Source organism: Pristiophorus japonicus, chromosome 2 (assembly GCF_044704955.1).
Source record: "Pristiophorus japonicus isolate sPriJap1 chromosome 2, sPriJap1.hap1, whole genome shotgun sequence".
Taxonomy (NCBI): domain Eukaryota; kingdom Metazoa; phylum Chordata; class Chondrichthyes; family Pristiophoridae; genus Pristiophorus; species Pristiophorus japonicus.
This window is the reverse complement of record NC_091978.1, coordinates 20,631,852-20,653,366: the sequence shown is the minus strand read 5'-3', so window position 1 is coordinate 20,653,366 and position 21,515 is coordinate 20,631,852. Positions and strand designations below refer to the sequence as shown.

Below are 21,515 nucleotides of genomic sequence, written 5' to 3'. Positions count from 1 at the left end.
ACTGAAGGCAGTGGTCCGGGGCTGCTCTGAGCAAGATTAAAGAGAAACACCACCCTCGTCGAACCTTTCTCTCTCTCTCTCTCTCGTGTTGTTGTGACGCTTGTGTGAATCCAGCCAGTTTGGTTCGGCGACAGAAAGTGACGGGAGTCACAGACACAATGGGAAAGCCTTTGGACTTTGAAGCTGCCCGCCAACTTTGCGCCAGGTTGGTTAGTGGCATTTGGCGTTTCGGGTGGTCTTGAGCGAGCGCTGAAGTCACTGGTCACCGGATATCCCCAGGAAGCCCCTGTTAACTATCTATCTATCTATCCATCCATCTATCTAACTATCTATTTACTATCTATCTATCTATCTATCTATCTATCTATCTATCTATCTATCTATCTATTTACTATCTATCACTATCTCTCTATTTATCTATCTATCTCTATCTCTATCTCTATCTCTCTCTCTATCTATCTCTCTCTCTCTATCTATCTCTATCTATCTATCTATCGCTCTATGTACAGGTCTGGAAGAAGAGCGGGTATCGCACAAGCCATCGTACTCAGGCTCTGAGAGTTTGATGTGTTTGTATTTGTAAAAAAAATCTGTTGAACAAAAAGATGTAGCAACATCATTCTGATTGTGGACTTCAGGCAACCCCCGCTCCCCTCCCATCGGATTTGAGTTGGGATCTTGTTATGTATCGTAAGGATTTTCTACCAGGGAGAGGAAGACACCGGGGCTGCCCCAGGTGGGTGTATGTATGTGTCGCTCTCTCTTTGCACCAGGAATTGGGTCTCCATCAGTGAGAAGCAATGGGAAGAATGTGGAATGTGATCCTCTTCAACTGAGTCTTAAGAGGCGCCCCGTCCCATCCCCGGAGCCCCGAGATACTTTCTGCATGGACCAGTTGCCTATCGCTGCCTCCAGCCCGCAGAGCGTCCCAGGATGGTGCTCCTCGCCGACCCCATCCTGCTCACTTACCGCTCCCTGGGCAACGCCGAGACCCTGCGCCTGTGGCAGGAGGTGGCGGTATCGCCCTTCACCGCCCCCAGCCCTCACCCCGACCCCACCTTGGAGGGAGAGCAGCTGAGCGCCAACGCCAGCAACGCCACCGACTGCGGCGAGGAGATCCTGCTGTACGGCGAGGTGGAGAAGGTGATCATCGGGCTGGTGCTGTCCGTCATCACCCTGTGGACCCTGGCCGGCAACTCCATGGTCATCATCTCGGTGTGTGTGGTCAAGAAGCTGCGGCAGCCCTCCAACTACCTGGTGGTGTCCCTGGCCGCCGCAGACCTGTCGGTGGCCGTGGCTGTCATGCCCTTTGTGATCATCACCGATTTGGTGGGGGGCGAATGGCTCTTCGGCAAAGTCTTTTGCAACGTCTTCATCGCCATGGATGTAATGTGCTGCACGGCTTCGATCATGACCTTGTGTGTGATCAGCGTGGACAGGTGAGCGCTTCTTTCTTGTGTCCTAACAAAAACACTCACATCATCATCATCATAGGCAGTCCCTCGGAATCGAGGAAGACTTGCTTCCACTCTTAGCATGAGTCCTGAGGTGGCTGTACAGTCCAATACAGAACCACAGTCTCTGTCACAGGTGGGACAGAAAGTCGTTGAGGGAAGGGGTGGGTAGGACTGGTTTGCCGCACGCTCATTCCGCTGCCTGCGCTTGATTTCTGCATGCTCTCGGCGACAATACTCGAGGTGTTCAGCGCCCTCCCGAATGCACTTCCTCCACTTAGGGTGGTCTATGGCCAAGGACTTCCAGGTGTCAGTGGGGATGTCGCACATTATCAGGGAGGCTTTGAGGGTGCCCTTGTAACGTTTCCTCTGCTCGCCTTTGACTTGTTTGCCGTGGACGAGTTCCGAGTAGAGCGCTTGCTTTGGGAGTCTCATGTCTGGCATGCGGACTTATACACACATATATATGACAGGGTAAGAAAGAAAGACTTGCATTTATATAGTGACTTTCCCCACCACGGGAGCACTTTCCAGCCAATGGAATACTTTTGGAGTGTAGTCACTGTTGTAAACAGATGAGGAGAAATTTCTTCTCTCAGAGAGTTGTAAATCTGTGGAATTCGCTGCCTCAGAGAGCTGTGGAAGCAGGGACATTGAATAAATTTAAGACAGAGATAGACAGTTTCTTAAACGATAAGAGGCTATGGGGAGCGGGCGGGGAAGTGGAACTGAGTCCATGGTCAGATTAGCCATGATCTTATTAAATGGCGGAGCAGGCTCGAGGGCCGTATGGCCTACTCCTGTTCCTATTTCTTACGTTCTTATGTAATGTGGCAAATGCGGCAGCCAACTTGCGCACAGCAAACAGCAATGTGATAATGAGCAAATAATCTGTTTTATTGTTATGTTGATTGAGGGATAAATATTGACCAGGACACCGGGGATAACTCCCCTGCTCTTCTTCGAAATAGTGCCATCGAATCTTTTACGTCCACCTGAGTGGGCAGAGGGGGCTTCAGTTTAACTTCTCACCTGAAAGACGGCACCTCCGACAGTGCAGCACTTCCTCAGCACTGTACTACACTGGAGTGTCAGCCTAGATTTTTATGCTCAAGTCTCTGAAGTGGAACTTGAACCTGCACCCTTCTGAGCCACAGGGTAGATGCTGAGAGGATGTTTCCGCTGTCTGGAGAGTCTAGAACCAGGAAGTCACAGTCTCAGAATAAGGGGGGCGGCCATTTAGGGCTGAGATGAGGAGAAATTTCTTCACTCAGAGGTTGTGCATCTTTGGAATTCTCTATCCCAGAGGGTTGTGGCAGTTCAGTCCTTGAGTATTCAAGACAGAGGTCAATAGATTTTTGGATACTAAGGAAATCAAGGAATATGGAGACCCAGCGGGAAAGTGGAGTTGAGGTATAAGATCAACCATGATCTTATTGAATGGCGGAGCAGGCTCGAGGGGTCAAATGGCTTACTCCTGCTCCTATTTCTTTTGTTCTTATATATAGCTAAGGTCTTGACGAATCACACAGGAATCCCATCCCTTAAGGAATGCCAGCTTAGTGGGCAGACTGGCTGCACTAACTAATACCAACTTGCACTTATTTGGTACCTACAACATAGCAAAATGATCCCACTGCTTTTGTGTCAGACCATAGCTGGAGTAGGACGAGCGAACGGCGCTGATCAAAGATGTGGTCAAGGATTTGCTTTCAAGGAGATGGGGTAAGCTGCAGGATGGTGAAAGGGCAAGGGGGAATGCTCACTATAAGAGGTATGTTTCCCCCACTCCCTCCATAGAGTGAATCTCTCCAGCTGATCGTTACTGATGTCTCCAGGAGCAACCTGCACAGAACTCAATCTAAAACAGCTCCTGTTTTCATTTGCTGGCATACTCCATATATTGTTATATAGTATATATGACAGTGGGAAAGTGTGCAAAGAACTGGGGAAAGCAGGTGGAAATGATCTTTATGATAAATACTATATTCTGAGTATATTATTTTTAGATATATACTCAGAGATTGTATATGAGATTGTGAGATTGTGAATAGTGACTTCAAACAGAAAGAAACCTTCTTCGATAGCTGAATATTTCACTTTCAGTTATATCATCTGGATAACGCACTGGGAAGCTTAGGGTAAGAGCAGAGATGATTGTCGAAATATGTAAAATCAAGGATTTGCTCATTGTACTCCAGTGTGATCTTTCCAAATACTGGGACCATCAGGGTGAAACTCGTGAAGTGTCTTGTAGTAGCTGTTTCCTGCTACTCTCTGTTGCTATGGCAGTAAGTACTGTATAATAAAACATTCACGTCCCTTTAAATGTCACACTTATGGTTTCAAATCTGCTTCTTTTAGGTGTTAGCTGTGAATCAGTGGGTAGCATTCTCGCCTCAGAATCAGAAGTTTCTGGGGACAAGTCCTACTCCAGAGACTTGTGTACATAACCCAGACTGACACTTCAGCGCCGTGCCGAGGGAGTGCTGCACTGTCTGAGGTGCCATCTTTTGGATGAGACGTTAAGCTAAGGCCCTATCTGCCCTCTCAGGTGTCGTTATTCTTGGTGTCCTGGCCAATATTTAGCCTTCAACCAACATCACTAAAAACTTATTATCTGGCCAATACTCATTGCTGTTTATCATCATCATCATAAGCAGTCCCTCAAAATCGAGGAAGACTTGCTTCCACTCTAAAAGTCAGTTCTCAGGTGACTGAACAGTCCAGTATGGGAATTACAGTCTCTGTCACAGGTGGGACAGACAGTAGTTGAAGGAAAGGCTGGGTGGGGAGTCTGGTTTGCCGCACGCTCCTTCCGCTGCCTGTGCTTGGTTTCTGCATGCTCTCGGCGATGAGACTCAAGGTGCTCAGCGCCCTCCCAGATGCACTTCCTCCACTTAGGGCAGTCTTTGGCCAGAGACTCCCAGGTGTCGGTAGGGATGTTGCACTTTATCAAGGAGGCTTTGAGGGTGTCCTTGAAACGTTTCCTCTCCCACCTGGGGCTTGCTTGCTGTGTAGGAGTTCCGAGTGGACCTCTTGCTTTGGGAGTCTTGTGTCAGGCATGTGAACAATGTGGTCCGCCCAATAGAGCTTGTCGAGTGTGGTCAGTGCTTCGATGCTGGGGATGTTGGCCTGATTGAGGACGCTAATGTTGGTGCATCTGTCCTCCCAGGGGATTTGCAGGATCTTGCGGAGATATCGTTGGTGTAATTTCTCCACCAACCTGACCCCGCCACACAGCACTGCCCCCCCAGTCATCAAGATCTACGGCGTGGCCTTGGACAACGTGGACCATTTCCATACCTATTATCAGCAAGGGCAGATATCGACGACGAGGCCCAACACCGCCTCCAGTGCGCCAGTGCAGCCTTTGGCCGCTTGAGGAAGAGTGTTCGAAGATCAGGCCCTCAAATCTGCCACCAAGCTCATGGTCTACAGGGCTGTAGTGATACCCGCCCTCCTGTGTGGCTCAGAGATGTGGACCATATACAGTAGACACATCAAATGCTGTTTACAGGACACTACTGTCTGCAAGTTGGCTGCCGTGCTTTTCTACATTAGAGCAGTGACTACACTTCAAAAGTATGAAGCATGTTGGAATGTCCTGTAGTAGTGAAAGGCGCTATATAAATGCTAGTGCTGTTGGGGAAGAGTTAAACTAATATGGCAGGGGGTTGGGAACCAATGCAGGGAGACAGAGGGAAACAAAATGGAGACAAAAGCAAAAGTCAGAAAGGAGATGAGTAAAAGTGGAGGGCAGAGAAACCCAAGGCAAAAAACAAAAAGGGCCACTGTACAGCAAAATTCTAAAGGGTCAAAGTGTAATAAAAAGGCAAGCATGAAAGCTCGGTGCCTCAATGCAAGGAGTATTCGGAACCCAGGAGAGGGCTCTGAGCTAGTTAGAGTGGGTGAGAGCTCAGATGAACAGGACCCCAAGAAAGAATGCAAAAGACAGGAGGCAACAGAGCAGAGTAGCACTGGGGTAAGTGTAAGCCACAAGGTGATAGGAAGGGACAATATGTATGAATATAAAGGGGCTGCAGGAGGGATCAAAACTAAAAATCATGGTTTGAAAACTAGTATTAAAACTACCTAAACGCACGCAGCATTCGAAATAAAGTAAATGAGTTGACGGCACAAATCATTACAAATGGGTATGATTTGGTGGCCATGACAGAAACGTGGTTGCAAGGTGACCAAGACTGGGAATTAAACATACAGTGGTATCTGACAATTCAGAAAGATAGACAAGAAGGGAAAGGAGGTGGGGTAGTGCTGTTAATTAAGGATGATATCAGGGCAGTTGTGAGAGACGATATTGGTTCTAATGAACAAAATGTTGCACCATTGTGAGTGGAGATTAGAGATAGTAAGGGAAAAAGTCACTGGTGGGCGTAGTTTATAGGCCCCCAAATAATAACTTCACGGTGGGGCGGGCAATAATCAAGGGAATAATGGAAGCATGTGAAAAAGGAACGGCAGTAATCATGGGGGATTTTAACCTACATATCGATTGGTCAAATCAAATCGCACGGGGTAGCCTTGAGGAGGAATTCATAGAATGCATACGGGATTGTTTCTTAGAACAGTATGTTACAGAACCTACAAGGGAGCAAGCTATCTTAGATCTGGTCCTGTGTAATGAGACAGGAATAATAAACGATCTCCTAGTAAAAGATCCTCTCGGAATGAATGATCACAGTATAGTTGAATTTGTAATACAGATTGAGGCTGAGGAAGTAGTGTCTCAAACAAGCGTACTATGCTTAAACAAAGGGGACTACAGTAGGATGAGGGCAGAGTTGGCTAAAGTAGACTGCAAACACAGACTAAACGGTGGCACAATTGAGGAACAGTGGAGGACTTTTAAGGAGCTCTTTCATCGTGCTCAACAAAAATATATTCCAGTGAAAAAGAAGGGCGGTAAGAGAAGGGATAACCAGCCGTGGATAACCAAGGAAATAAAGGAGCGTATCAAATTAAAAACCAATGCGTATAGGTTGGCCAAGGTTAGTGGGAAACTAGCAGATTGGGAAAATTTTAAACGACAGCAAAGAATGACTAAGAAAGCAATAAAGAAAGGAAAGATAGATTACGAAAGTTATCTTGCGCAAAACATAAGAACAGATAGTAAATGCTTTTACCGATATATAAAATTGAAGAGAGTGACTAAAGTAAATGTTGTTCCCTTAGAAGATGAGAAGGGGGATTTAATAATGGGAAATGTGGAAATGGCTGAGACCTTAAACAATTATTTTGCTTCAGTCTTCACAGTGGAAGACACAAAAACCATGCCAAAAATTGATGGTCACGGGAATGTGGGAAGGGAGGACCTTGAGATAATCACTATCATTAGGGGGGTAGTGCTGGACAGGCTAATGGGACTCAAGGTAGACAAGTCCCCTGGTCCTGATGAAATGCATCCCAGGGTATTAAAAGAGATGGTGGAAGTTATTGCAGATGCATTCGTTATAATCTACCAAAATTCTCTGGACTCTGGGGAGTTACCAGTGGATTGGAAAGCAGCTAATGTAACGCCTCTGTTTAAAAAAGGGGGCAGACAAAAGGCAGGTAACTATGGGCTGGTTAGTTTAACATCTGTAGTGGGGAAAATGCTTGAAGCTATCATTAAGGAAGAAATAGCGGGACATCTAGATAGGAATAGTGCAATCAAGCAGACGCAACGTGGATTCATGAAGGTGAAATCATGTTGAACTAATTTACTGGAATTCTTTGAGGATGTAACGAGCATGGTGGATAGAGGTGTACCGATGGATGTGGTGTATTTAGATTTCCAAAAGGCATTCGATAAGGTGCCACACAAAAGGTTACTGCAGAAGATAAAGGTACGCGGAGTCAGAGGAAATGTATTAGCATGGATAGAGAATTGGCTGGCTAACAGAAAGCAGAGAGTCGGGATAAATGGGTTCTTTTCGGGTTGGAAATCAGTGGTTAGTGATGTGCCACAGGGATCGGTGCTGGGACCACAACTGTTTACAATATACATAGATGACCTGGAAGAGGGGACAGAGTGTAGTGTAACAAAATTTGCAGATGACACAAAGATTAGTGGGAATGCGGGTTGTGTAGAGGACACAGAGAGGCTGCAAAGACATTTAGATAGGTTAAGCGAATGGGTTAAGGTTTGGCAGATGGAATACAATGTTGGAAAATGTGAGGTCATCCACCTTGGAAAAAAAACAGTAAAAGGGAATATTATTTGAATGGGGAGAAATTACAACATGCTGCAGTGCAGAGGGACCTGGGGGTCCTTGTGCAAGAATCCCAAAAAGTTAGTTTGCAGGTGCAGCAGGTAATCAGGAAGGCGAATGGAATGTTGGCCTTCATTGCGAGAGGGATGGAGTACAAAAGCAGGGAGGTCCTGCTGCAACTGTATAGGGTATTAGTGAGGCCGCACTTGGAGTACTGCATGCAGTTTTCGTCACCTTACTTAAGGAAGGCCATACTAGCTTTGGAGGGGGTGCAGAGACGATTCACTAGGCTGATTCCGGAGATGAGTGGGTTACCTTATGATGATAGATTGAGTAGACTGGGTCTTTACTCGTTGAAGTTCAGAAGGATGAGGGGTGATCTTATAGAAACATTTAAAATAATGAAAGGGATAGACAAGATAGAGGCAGAGAGGTTGTTTCCACTGGTCAGGGAGACTAGAACTAGGGGGCACAGCCTCAAAATACGGGGGAGCCAATTTAATATCGAGTTGAGAAGGAATTTCTTCTCCCAGAGGTTGTGAATCTGTGGAATTTTCTGCCCAAGGAAGCAGTTGAGGCTAGCTCATTGAATGTATTCAAATCACAGATAGATAGATTTTTAACCAATAAAGGAATTAAGGGTTACGGGGAGCGGGCGGGTAAGTGGAGCTGAGTCCACGGCCAGATCAGCCATGATCTTGTTGAATGGTGGAGCAGGCTTGATGGACTGAATGGCCTACTCGTGTACCTATGTTCTTGGTCTGCCTGGCACATTTTGACACTAGGCAGTGCAATCACTAACTGAGCCAATTTGGGGGAAGCTTACGGTGACAATTTATGTTGGGACTTATATTATTAAGTGTTCACATGGCTAACAGGAAAGCTTCGCACTATAAATCTTATCATAGAATCATACCACATAAAGAATAAGGGGCCGCCCATATAAAACTGTGATGAGGAATTTTTTCTCTCAGAGGGTTGTAAATCTGTGGAATTCTCTGCCTCAGAGAGCTGTGGAGGATGGGTCATTGAATATATTTAAGGCGGAGATAGATAGATCTTTGAGCGATAAGAGGATAATGGGTTATGGGGAGTGGGCAGGGAAGTGGAGCTGAGTCCATGATCTTATTAAATGGTGGAGCAGGCTCGAGGGGCCAAATGGCCTACTCCTACTCCTATTTCTTATGTTCTTATATGTTTGCGTCTCTGTTTAGCTCATCCTTTCCTGTGTGCTCTCTCTTGTGTTATTCTTTCCTTTACTATTATTTGTTTTTTGATCCTGTCCCCCTCGCTGTGTCTGTGCTGCCTCTTTGATAGAGCTGTCCAATTTGCCCCACTTCCCCCTGCTCTTTCCTCGTAGCCCTGCAAATTTTTCCTTTTCAAGTACATATCCAATTCCCTTTTGAAAGTTACTATTGAATCTGTCTCCAGCCTCTCAAGTAGTGAATTCCAGATCACAACTCGCTGATAAAAAAAATTCTCCTCATCTCCTCTCTGGTTCTTTTGCCAATTATCTTACATCTGTGTCCTCTGGTTACTGACCCTCATGCCAGTGGAATCAATCAAAAAACCCTTTTGATTTCGAACACCTCTATTAAATGTCCCCATAGCCGTCTCTGCTCTAAGGAGAACAATCCCAGTTTCTCTAGTCTCTCCGCATAACTGAAGTCCCACATCCCTAGTACCATTCTAGTAAATCTGAAAGGCAACAATAGCTCTTTAAAGGGAAATTTTTGCAATTGATACATGGGTTAAAATCAAAAAGTTATAAAGAGCTGTGGCTATCTTAGACAACTAATTTCTATCAATTGTTTAAATCTTTTTCTTTGAGCAGTAGGCAATCTTTAAACAATAATGACTATGAGTGTGGTGGCCGAGTGGTTAGGATCCTGGAACTAGTTCACAATCCTACCATGGTCCAATTGTGAAATCGAATTCAATACATCTGCTCATTTGTGGCCTGGCTGCAGAAAATAGTCACCAAGCTTGTTGTTATGATATAAACTCAACTAGTTCACTCGGGGTAAGCTGCCAACACCTCCCTGGTCTGCATACACGCGACTCCAGTAACACGCTATGGTCAGAATCTTCCCAGCCCTGTGAGTGCGGGTTTGGAGGTGGGCCAGCAATCAAAATAGCCGAGATTGCCATCGGATCAGGATCCTGCTCTAAACCCGCCTCCAAGTCAGTTTCTTCCGTGTCAGTTTCTGACCTATCAGGACTGCATGCGGATCACAGACCCGATAGCAAGTGGCGGGCCAGTTAATTAAGATAGTTAGGACGTAGTTGAATGCTACTTAAGAGGATTAAAAGTACAATTTTACCAACCTTTTCACGGGTTTGCCGCTCCTTGGCGAACACGCCAGATAAGTGGAGTCGGGTTCTCCGTGACTCCCCAGTACTTTCGCTAGTTGACAGCTGCGGAATTGGTATACCAGCTATACCTTTCACACTCCATCACCATTCTGGGAGTACCCTTATCTCTCACCATTCAAAACAACTCACTGAGCCACTTCCAAAGGTGGCCACAAATCTGTCTTAAGGACTCGAACTGCTGAAAATAAATATTTCAATGTTTGACAACACATCAACATCAATTTCACATGAACATTGGCTAAAGGACCCAAGTGCCTACCCTTGTGTGTTGATAGTTGGTATGATTGGACAAGGATGAGAGTGAGTGTGATGGGTGGCTAGTGAGATGGGGAAGTGATAATGTAGATAGAGAAGGATGGGTGGAGGTGCAAGGTAAGTTGGTGTGAGTAAGGATGTGCAGGGGTAGTGTAGGGAAGGCAGAGTGATGGGGATGTGAGGAGTGGCACAGGAGGATAAGGTTGAGTGTGGATTTGCAATAATATTTTGTGAATTTCTTACTGGATTTCTTGGTGACTATCTTATATTGATGGCCTCTAGTTATGCTTTTCCCCACAAGTGGAAATATTCTCTCTGTATCCACTCTATCGAAACCTTTCATAATTTTAAAGATCTCTATTAGGTAATTCCTCAACCTTTTTTTTAAGAGGAAAGAGACCCAGCCAGTTTATCCATTCGTGATATATCTACCATTGCATTTCTGATATCATCCATGTAAATCGTCTCTGCATCCTCTCTGGGGACTCTATATCCTTTTTATAATATGACGACCAGAACTGTACACAGTCATCATCAGTACTCAGTACTGGACTCCACATGTGGTCTCACCAAGGCTCAATACAGGTTTAGCATAACTTTCTTCCTTTTCAATTCTATGTCACCTTTCATTACATTATTAGGCTGGATAGCTCTTGGTTGTCCGGCACGAACATGATGGGCTGAAATGGCCTCCTTCCGTGCTATAAATTTCTATGATTCTATGATTCACTTCCTTCAAATGTCACACTTCCAGTGAATTTTCCCTGTTACACTTTCCTTGCCACACTACATTAATTGGTTCAAGTAAATCAGTGCTCCTGATTGTAAAGTCCTGTCCCCTCAGTACAGATTCACACAAGGCATGTAGTGAAGTCAAGGTCACTCTGGACCTGCACCTTTATTTCACAGCTCTGGAATGCTGCACTTGCCTGAGACCTGTCCTTATATACCTGTCTCTTGCAAGTGCACCCCTGGTGGTAAGGTATGCTGGTGGTTACAGGTCATATCTTATTACAGTCATGTATAGCATGTTAGGATACAGTTATATATAATAATGTAAGATACATGACATCACCATCCCCCAAGGTCTTATTGTCTTTATAGGTTCACTCTCTCAGGTGGTCTACGCTCTCGCTGGAGCGTCTGAGTTGTAGTTCAGTTGTTTGCCATGGTGCCGGTTTTTCTTTGGGTGTGGTTGCTGGTATCTCGCCTGGGCTGTCTGTTTCGATTGGTGTGATTGTTGTTGACTCGCCTGGGCTGGCTGTTGGGATTGCCCTTTCCTCAGGTTTTTCCCTCTGTCTGTCCACCAGGTGTGGTGCGAGTTCCACATTGTAGTCTGCCTCTGGTTCCGCAGTGTTGTTGATAAATCTGATTTTGACTTGGTCTACATGCCTCTGTCATGTTTTGCCATTGTCCATTTGTACTACCAGTAGCCTGTTTCCTTCCTTGCCCGTTACTGTCCCTGCAAGCCATTTGGGACCCCTGCCATAGTTTAATACAAACACTTTGTTCCCTATCTCATTCCATCTCCCCCTCGAATTTCTGTCATGGTACTCAGTCAGCTTATGGCGCTTTGCCTCAACGATTTCGTGCATGTCTGGGAGGATTAATGAGAGCCTTGTTTTTAAAGTCCTTTTCATCAACAGTTGCACGGGGGGGATCCCAGTCAGTGAGTGCGGACGAGATCTGTATGCCAGCAGCAGTCGCGACAGGTGACCCTGCAGCGTGGGACCTTGGATTTTAAGCATGCCTTGTTTAATGATTTGTACTGCTCTCTCCGCCTGGTCGTTGGAGGCCGGCTTGAACGGTGTGCTCGAGTTTAAAATGGTGCATTCGATCCACTTTGAAAATGCATCTACAACTACGAGGAACATTTTGCCCATGAATGGGCCCGCATAGTCTACGTGCGCCCGCGACCACGGTTTGGTAGGTCAGGGCCAGGGGCTCAGTGGAGCCTCCCTCGGGGCATTGCTGAGTTGGCACAAATGGTGCGCCTTCGGACGCAGAGCTCCAAGTCCGCGTCAATACCAGGCCACCAGACATGGGATTTGGCTATGGCCTTCATGAGAATGATCCCCGGGTGCTCGCGGTGGAGCTCCCGGACAAATGCCTCTCTGCCTCACAGAGGCATGACTACTCGGCTGCCCCACATCAGGCAGTCTGCTTGTGGTGATAGCTCATGCATGCAACTGTGAAAGGGTTTTAATTCCTCGGGGCAGGCATCGCGAGCCTCTGCCCAGTCACCGGTTAGGACACATCTTTTTACTAAGGCTAACGTGGGGTCGCTGGCCGTCCAGGCTCTGATTTGGCGAGCCGTCATGGGCGAACCTGTGGACTCAAAGGCATTGATTGCCATGACTATCTCACAGTCCTGTTCGTCAGACCCTTCTGTGGTCGCCAGGGGTAGCCTGCTGAGCGCGTCGGAACAGTTGTCTCTGTCTGGTCTGTGCCTTATGGTATAGTCGTAGGATGCCAGCATGAGTGCCCACCGTTGAATTCGCGCTGAGGCGTTGGCGTTTATTGCCTTGCTCTCAGATAGGAGGGACGTGAGGGGCTTGTGGTCGGTTTCTAACGCGAACTTGGCCCTGAAAAGGTATTGGTGCATCTTTTTGACACCGTACACACACGCAAGCGCCTCCTTCTCTACCATTCCGTACCCGCGCTCCACCCGCGAAAGTGACCTGGAGGCATAAGCTATGGGTTGTAATTTGCCCGCACTATTGACATGTTGCAAAACGCACCCGACCCCATACGCTGACGCATCGCATGTGAGAACTAGCTTTTTACCTGGGTCAAAGAAAGTCAAAACACTGTTGGAACACAGAAGGTTGCGTGCCTTATTGAAGACAAGTTCCTGGGCGTCCCCCCAAACCAATCGCACCCCTTCCTGAGTAGCACATGGAGAGGCTCCAGCAGCATGCTTAAGCTCTGCATAAAATTCCCAAAGTAATTGAGTAGCCCGAGAAAGGCGCGCAGTTCTGAGACATTCCGGGGCCTGGGTGCCAGGCGAATTGCTTCTGTTTTGGACTCTGTTGGGCGGATTCCATCAGCGGCAATCCTTCTGACCAAAAATTCAACCTCGGGTGCGAGAAACAGGCACTTGGATTTCTTGACTCGTCGGTCTACCTGATCCAATCGCTTCAGTACTTCCTCCAAATTACGGAGATGGGAGTCGGTGTCCCTGCCCGTGATAAGTATGTCGTCTTGAAATACAACCGTCCCCGGGATGGACTTGAGCAGACTCTCCATGTTGTGCTGGAATATGGCAGCTGCCGACCTGATGCCGAATGGGCATCGATTGTACATGAAAAGGCCTCGATGTGTATTGATGGTGGTGAGTAGCTTGGATTCCTTGGTCAATTCTTGCGTCATATACACAGATGTGAGGTCTAATTTTGAGAAAAGTTTACCTCCAGCCAATGTGGCTAATAAGTCCTCCGCTCTGGGCAGCAGGTACTGGTCCTGTAAGGAGACTCTGTTTATGGTAGATTTGTAGTCCCCACAGATTCGTACAGATCCATCAGGCTTCATGACTGGGATGATGGGACTTGCCCAGTCGCTAAATTCCACAGGTGATATAATGCCTTCCCGCAGAAGCCTGTCTAGTTCGTGTTCAATCTTTTCCCTCATCACATAGGGTACAGCTCTGGCCTTGTAATGTCCGGTCTAGCATCCTTTGTGATGTAGATTTTGTCTTTGGCCCCTTTGAAAGTGCCCACATCTGGCTGAAAGAGATGTTGAAATCGCTTTATAACTGTTGAGCAGGAGGTCCGTTCCTCTAATGACATGGCATGGACATCATCCCATTTCCAGTTTAGTTTTGCCAGCCAGCTTCTCCTCAGCAGTGCTGGTGGGTCTCCGGGGACAATCCACAGGGGAAGTCGGTTCACTGTCCCTTTGTGTGTTACAGAAAGCATGGCGCTGCCAAGGACTGGTACGTTTTCTTTGGTATAGATCCTTAGTTTGGTGTCGACCCTTGTGAGTTTTGTCTCTTTTATGAGGCCACAGTTGTTCAAATTGTTGAGCGCCCATGAGAGATTGACTCGCTCCCGTATCCAGCTCCATGTTGACAGATATCCCGTTGAGTAGGACCCTCATCATTATAGGAGGCGTCCTGTTGTAGGAGCAGCGGCCATTGATCGTGTTGATCCGCTGTACATCGGTATCCCGGGTACTGTCCCCACCATCTTCTGGTCTGCTTTCCGACCCATCCGATTCGTATACCAGCCGAGCTGTTGTTTTTTTGCACATGCGGGCCAAATGCCCTGTATATTCACAATTTCTGCAAACAGCCTGCTGAAATTGACATCCCCTTGACGAGTGCCCACCCCCACACCTCCAGCACAGACCTGTTCCATTGTTCAAAGTGTTCCCAAAGAATGAGCTGCATCTGGCTGATCTCTCTTGAGCTTCTCTCAGTTTGTAGTTGATTGCTCTCATTGTGGATTGATGAGGTGTGAACGGCCGTTCCTGTGGCCCTTGATGGCTTCTGCCTGCTGTCGAGAGCCTGTTCTCCCGGTTTTGTCTGTGTGTGGGGGTAGCAGCTTGTTTAGTGCTGTGAACTTCTTGTTCCGATATTTCGTTAGTTGTCGTGCCTGCATTGTAAATCAACCTCGTTTCTTCTTCCCCTACCAAGAATGTCTGTGCAACCAGTGCTGCTGCCTCTAAGGTCAGGTTCTTGGTCTCTATTAACTTTCGGAATATGCCTGTGTGGCCTATTCCTTCAATGAAAAAGGCTCTCAGCATTTCTCTCCTCAGTTCATCGGAGAACTCATATAAACTAGACAACCTCCGAAGTTCTGCCACGAAGTCAGGTATGCTCTGGCCCACACAGCGTCTGTAGTTGTAGAACCTGTGTCTGGCCATGTGTAGGCTGCTCGCTGGCTTCAGGTGGTCTCTTACCAGTGTGCTCAATTCTTCAAACGACTTGCTTGCTGGTTTCTCGGGTGCCAACAGATCCTTCATTAAAGCATATGTTTTCGAGTCACAGCTGGTCAAGAGATGGGCTCTTCTCTTGTCTGCCTTATCGTCGCCTAACCAGTCTTTGGTTACAAAGCTTTGCTGGAGCCTTTCTATAAAGTCCTCCCAATTGTCTCCCGCATTGTACTTTTCATCTGATCCGTTGTTCGCCATTCTGTGGATTCTGTAATCCCGTAACTCGTTGCCACTGTTAAGTCCTGTCCCCTCAGTTCAGATTCACACAAGGCATGTAGTGAAGTCAAGGTCACTCTGGACCTGCACCTTTATTTCACAGCTCTGGAATGCTGCACTTGCCTGAGACCTGTCCTTATATACCTGTCTCTTGCAAGTGCACCTCTGGTGGTAAGGTATGCTGGTGGTTACAGGTCATATCTTATTACAGTCATGTATAGCATGTTAGGATACAGTTATATATAATAATGTAAGATACATGACACTGATATTATGTATGTTGATAAAATTACACTGCTATAAAAGTTATATGTTATACAGTATATTTGACTCACCATGAGCAATGGATATATATGTATATATATGGCTATATTTATATTATATATATACATAAAGTGCAACATCCCCACTGACACCTGGGAGTCCCTGGCCAAAGACTCCCTCAGTGGAGGAAGAGCATCCGGAAGGGCGCTGAGCACCTCGAGTCTCGTCGCCGAGAGCATGCAGAACTCAAGTGCAGGCAGCGGAAGGAGAGTGCGGCAAACCAGTCCCACCCATCCTTTCCTTCAACGACTATCTGTCCCACCTGTGACAGAGACTGTAATTGCCATATTGGACTGTTCAGTCACCTGAGAACTCGCTTTTAGAGTGGAAGCAAGTCTTCCTCGATTCCGAGGGACTGCCTATGATGATAATGATGATAGAGCCAGAACAATATGGTATAATATTGAAATGAAAGTTAGAGCATTTTGGAATGAAATCAGGAAGCAGTTTCTGACACAAAGGATAGTGGAAATCCCCCAAAAGGCTGTGGATGCTGGGGGGCGATGGAAATGTTCAGCACATTTGAATCGTGCAGTTTAGCTTAGATCCCTCACATTGCAGTCCTCAGTATCTCCTATGAGCCAGTTTTCCCAATGGTCATCATCTGATTTCTTCCTTAATTAATTTTTTTCCAGGCACGTTGATAAAGTTTATGTGCAACAGAATCATGCAAGTCCGACGATCCAGATTGTGGTTGGCCTCAGGGTGGGGGAGAAATCCGTCATTCCTGATCACTCCCGAGACACTGCTGCAGGAAAGTATAGGTTCGTGGGGAAAGTGAGCGCATAAATCTAGGCTGACACTCCAGTGCAATGTTGAGGGAGCGCTGCACTGTCAGAGGTGCCGTCTTTCGGATGAGACATTAAACCGAGGCCCCGTCTGCCCTCTCAGGTGGACTTAAAAGATCCCGTGGCACTATTTCGAATAAGAGCAGGGGCATTATCCCCAGTGTCCTGGCTGATATTTATCCCTCAATCAACATAATAAAAACAGATTATCTGGTCATCATCACATTGCTGTTTGTGAGAGCTTGCTGTGCGCAAATTGGCTGCCGCACTGCCTACATTACAACAGTGACTACGCTTTAAAAAGTACTTCATTGGCTGTAAACTGCGTCTGGACATCGGGTGGTAGTGAAAGGCGCTATATAAATGCAAGTCTTTCTTTGTTCTTTCTTTCCTGGACAGCTTGCCGAAATTCTCAGTTCACAAATTGGCTGAGACCCTGTGGGGGGTACTGGAAGCTGTGGAGTGCACCTCCTCCCCCTCTCCCCACCCCTCAGCAACCCCCCCTCCCTCTCCCCACTACCACAAATAGTCAGCATGGGGATCAAATCAGAAAAAAAGAGAAACAAGAACAAATTGTAAAATGTTGGTTAATAAGAATTGTAATAGATTTTCTTTAAGACGCTCCTTAAAACCCACCTCTGTGGCAGCCTATCCTAGTTATCTCCTTATAGTGTGGTGTCAATGTATCTGATTATGTTCACGTGAAGCGCTTTGGGATGTTTTACTACTTTAAAGGCGCTATATAAATGCAAATTGATGTTGAACAGGACTTTTAGTAAAGTTAGGCAGTAAAGCTTGGTTTGAAAAATGGGGGAGAGAAATTACTACAGGCGGGAGCAATAGTTGAGCATTCACTATATTCAGTGATTAAATATTCTCGGAGGAACCTACTGTCTCTTTCCCTTCCCTCTTTGGTCCCTGTAATCTTCCCTGCGTTCCCTTCCCTCACCCAATCTGATGTGGAAATGCCTGATTGTTTTAGCTCTGTGACGATCATTTGTTCCTTATTTTTAACTTGTGCTGACTCACAGTATTAACAAAACTATTAAGTTAATTTAACCAAGTGTAAACTCTCCTGATGGTAAATGCGGGAGATAATATGGTTGAGTCACTCAAAAGATTGGAATTTAATTGAAGGATTCACGAGATGCCAGGAATGATGAAGTTTTGCTCAGTTGGTTTACTGTTACTTGAACCACAATTAAATGACAGTTATGGCTCACTGCAAGCAGCAATTTTATTTTTTAAATTATTTTCAATAAAATGCAAATAATGCTAATTAAAATTGCAAATTAAATGGGCACTAAAATCATGGGGAAAAAGATTGCGAGGGATGATTGAATTTGTGGTTAGAATGCAAACAGGAGCTAAAGTCCATTCTACTTTCTCAATCAGCTTTCCCACCAATTTTCTCCCTTCTTCTCCTCTAGGCACTGACCCTTAATTCATCAACAACAACAAAACCTTGTATTTATACAGCGCCTTTAACATAGTAAAATGTCCCAAGGCGCTTCACAGAAGAGGAGTGTTTTAAGACAAAACAAATAAATTTGACACCGAGCCACATAAGAAGAAATTCCGACAGATGATCAAAAGCTTGGTCAAAGAGGTATGTTCTAAGGAGCGTCTTAAAGCAGGAAAGAGAGGTCGAGAGGCGGAGAGATTTAGTGGGGGAGTTCCAGAGCTTGAGATCCATGCAGCTGAAGGCACGGTCATCAATGGTTGAGCAGTTATAATCAGGGATGCTCAGGAGTGCAGAATTATAGGAGCTCAGACATCTCGGACCGTGACCTCAGTATGTTTCCACAGGTGCCGGCTATTCTGTGGGTTTTGCCCAATTGGCCGTTATCATGAGTGTGGACAGTCTATTCGATCGGAGAAATGGGGAAGAAGGCTTCTTTGTTGGAGAGTCGAGAACTAGGAGGTCACAGTCTCAGGACTAGGGGTTGGCCATTTAGGATGGAGATGAGGAGAAAAGTCTTCACTCAGAGGGTTGTGAATCTTTGGAATTCTCTACCTCAGAGGGCTATGGATGACACATTTGTTGAGTACATTCAAGACTGAGACCGATAGATTTTTGGACACTAAGGGAATCAAGGGATAGAGTGAAAAAGTGGAGTTGAGTTAGAAGATTAGCCATGACCTTGTCGAATGGTGGAGAGGGCTCGAGGGGCCGTATTGCCTACTCCTGCTCCTATTTCATATGTTCTTATGAGATATCATTGCTGAGACAGATTCTCTCCTTACCCAACATTTACATTATTGCACTATCTAGCAATCAATGAAGTGCAATGGTAACTGGGAACCTTGGCTGACGTGTTGGCCTCTCTCCTTATATAATTGCAATAAGATGACTTTACTCTTGTACTCAAATCCTTTTGTAATAAAGACCAACATATTATTTGCTTTCTTAATTGCTTGCTGTACCTGCATGTTAACTTTCAGTGATTCAGTGACACCCAGGTCCCTCTGCCCTCCAACATTTCCCAATCTTTCACCGTTTAAAAAATACTCTGCTTTTCTATGTTTCTTACCAAAGTGGATAACTTCACATTTCTCCACTTTGTATTCCATTTGCCATGTTCTTGTCGACTCACTTAGCCTGTCTATATCCACTTGAAGCCTCTTTACATCCTCCTCACAACCTATATTCCTACCTAGATTTCTATCATCAGCAAACTTGGATATGCGGGTGCAGCGTCTAAAATCTGGAACCCTTGGGACTGAGGCGGGTCTGGATTCCAGACTTTTCTGGACTTTCGATTTGCTTCCTGACGCCACGAATCCAGAAACACCTGAGTCCAGGTTTGGGTATTTCCGGATCTCAGAACGTCAGAAAGGGTGGGTGGGGGGGGGGGGGGGATTCCCGCCGAGGAGCTGTTCGGGCCATCCGGCCCCGCCAAGGAGGTTGTCGGGCGGTTGGGCCCCACCTAGGAGGTTGTCGACGGGTGGGCCGCGCCAAGGAGATCGTCAGGCAGGCCGGCGAGGAGGCCCCGAGGTAAGGGCAGTGGGGGCGAGGCGAGCAGCGGCGAGGCGAGGCCCGAGTTTGGCAGGGTCGTCGGGTCCGATTCCGGACCATTTTACGGATTCCAGATGACCCTGCCACCGATTGTCCCGGAGTCCGGATTCCAGAACAATCCGGATTACGGAACTCCCGCTGCACCTGTATTACATTTGGTTCCCTCATCCAAATCATTGATATTGATTGTGAATAGCTGAGGTCCAAGCACTGATCCTCACTGGAGTTCAGAAGAATGAGAGGGGACCTCATAGAAACATATAAAATTCTGATGGGTTTGGACAGGTTAGATGCAGGAAGAATGTTCCCAATGTTGGGGAAGTCCAGAACCAGGGGTCACAGTCTAAGGATAAGGGGTAAGCCATTTAGGACCGAGATGCGGAGGAACTTCTTCACCCAGAGAGTGGTGAACCTGTGGAATTCTCTACCACAGAAAGTTGTTGAGGCCAATTCACTAAATATATTCAAAAAGGAGTTAGATGAGGTCCTTACTGCTAGGGGGATCAAGGGGTATGGCGAGAAAGCAGGAATGGGGTACTGAAGTTGAATGTTCAGCCATGAACTCATTGAATGGCGGTGCAGGCTAGAAGGGCCGAATGGCCTACTCCTGCACCTATTTTCTATGTTTCTATGTTTCTAACCCTTACCGCAGTAATCAGTTACAGCCTGCCAACCCGAAAATGACCCGTTTATTCCTACTCTCTGTTTTCTGTCTGTTAACCAATCCTCAATCCATGATAGTATATTACCCCCAATCCCATGAGCCCTAATTTTGTTTAATAACCTCTTGTGTGGCACCTTATCAAATGCCTTCTGAAAATCGAAATACACCACATCCACTGGTTACCCCTTATCTATTCTGTGAGTTATAACCTCAAAAAACAGATTTGTCAAGCATGATTTCCCTTTCATAATCTGTGTTGACTCTGCCCAATCCTATTATTTTCTAAGTGCCGCTTTACCACGTCCTTAATAATAGATTCTAGCGTTTTCCCTACTACTGATTTCAGCCGAACTGGTCTGTAGTTCCCTGTTTTCTCTCTCCCTCCTAGTAGGGTTATATTTTCTACCTTCCAATCTGTGGGAACCGTTCTAGAATTTATGGAATTTTGGAAGATGACAACCAACGCATCTCTCTAGATCCACTGCTTTCAAAACCCGAGGCTGTAGGTCATCAGGTCCAGGGGATTTAGAAATATAGAAACATAGAAACATAGAAAATAGGTGCAGGAGTAGGCCATTCGGCCCTTCTAGCCTGCACCGCCATTCAATAAGTTCATGGCTGAACATGCAACTTCAGTACCCCATTTCTGCTTTCTCACCATATCCCTTGATTCCCCTAGTAGTAAGGACTTCATCTAACTCCTTTTTGAATATATTTAGTGAATTGGCCTCAACAACTTTCTGTGGTAGAGAATTCCACAGGTTCACCACTCATCTCGGTCCTAAATGGCTTCCCCCTTATCCTTAGACTGTGTCCCCTGGTTCTGGACTTCCCCAACATTGGGAACATTCTTCCTGCATCTAACCTGTCGAACCCCGTCAGAATTTTAAACGTTTCTATGAGGTCCCCTCTCATTCTTCTGAACTCCAGTGAATACAAGCCCAGTTGATCCAGTCTTTCTTGATAGGTCAGTCCCGCCATCCCGGGAATCAGTCTGGTGAACCTTCGCTGCACGCCCTCAATAGCAAGAATGTCCTTCCTCAGGTTAGGAGACCAAAACTGTACACAGTACTCCAGGTGTGGCCTCACCAAGGCCCTGTACAACTGTAGCAACACCTCCCTGTCCCTGTACTCAAATCCCCTCGCTATGAAGACCAACATGCCATTTGCTTTCTTAACCGCCTGCTGTACCTGCATGCCAACCTTCAATGACTGATGTACCATGACACCCAGGTCTCTTTGCACCTCCCCTTTTCCTAATCTGTCACC

At 46.3% G+C, this 21,515-nt stretch overlaps 1 protein-coding gene across 1 annotated transcript in view; it reads left to right on the top strand.

Moving 5' to 3' along the window:
* Nucleotides 1-933: 933 nt before the first annotated feature.
* The window catches only part of LOC139229648 (5-hydroxytryptamine receptor 7-like), a 57,220-nt gene continuing 36,638 nt past the window's right edge, over nucleotides 934-21,515 (top strand). Inside the window, exon 1 of the mRNA XM_070861172.1 lies at nucleotides 934-1,439. Coding sequence (XP_070717273.1) covers nucleotides 934-1,439 — 506 coding nt within the window. The remainder of the gene's footprint in view (nucleotides 1,440-21,515) is intronic.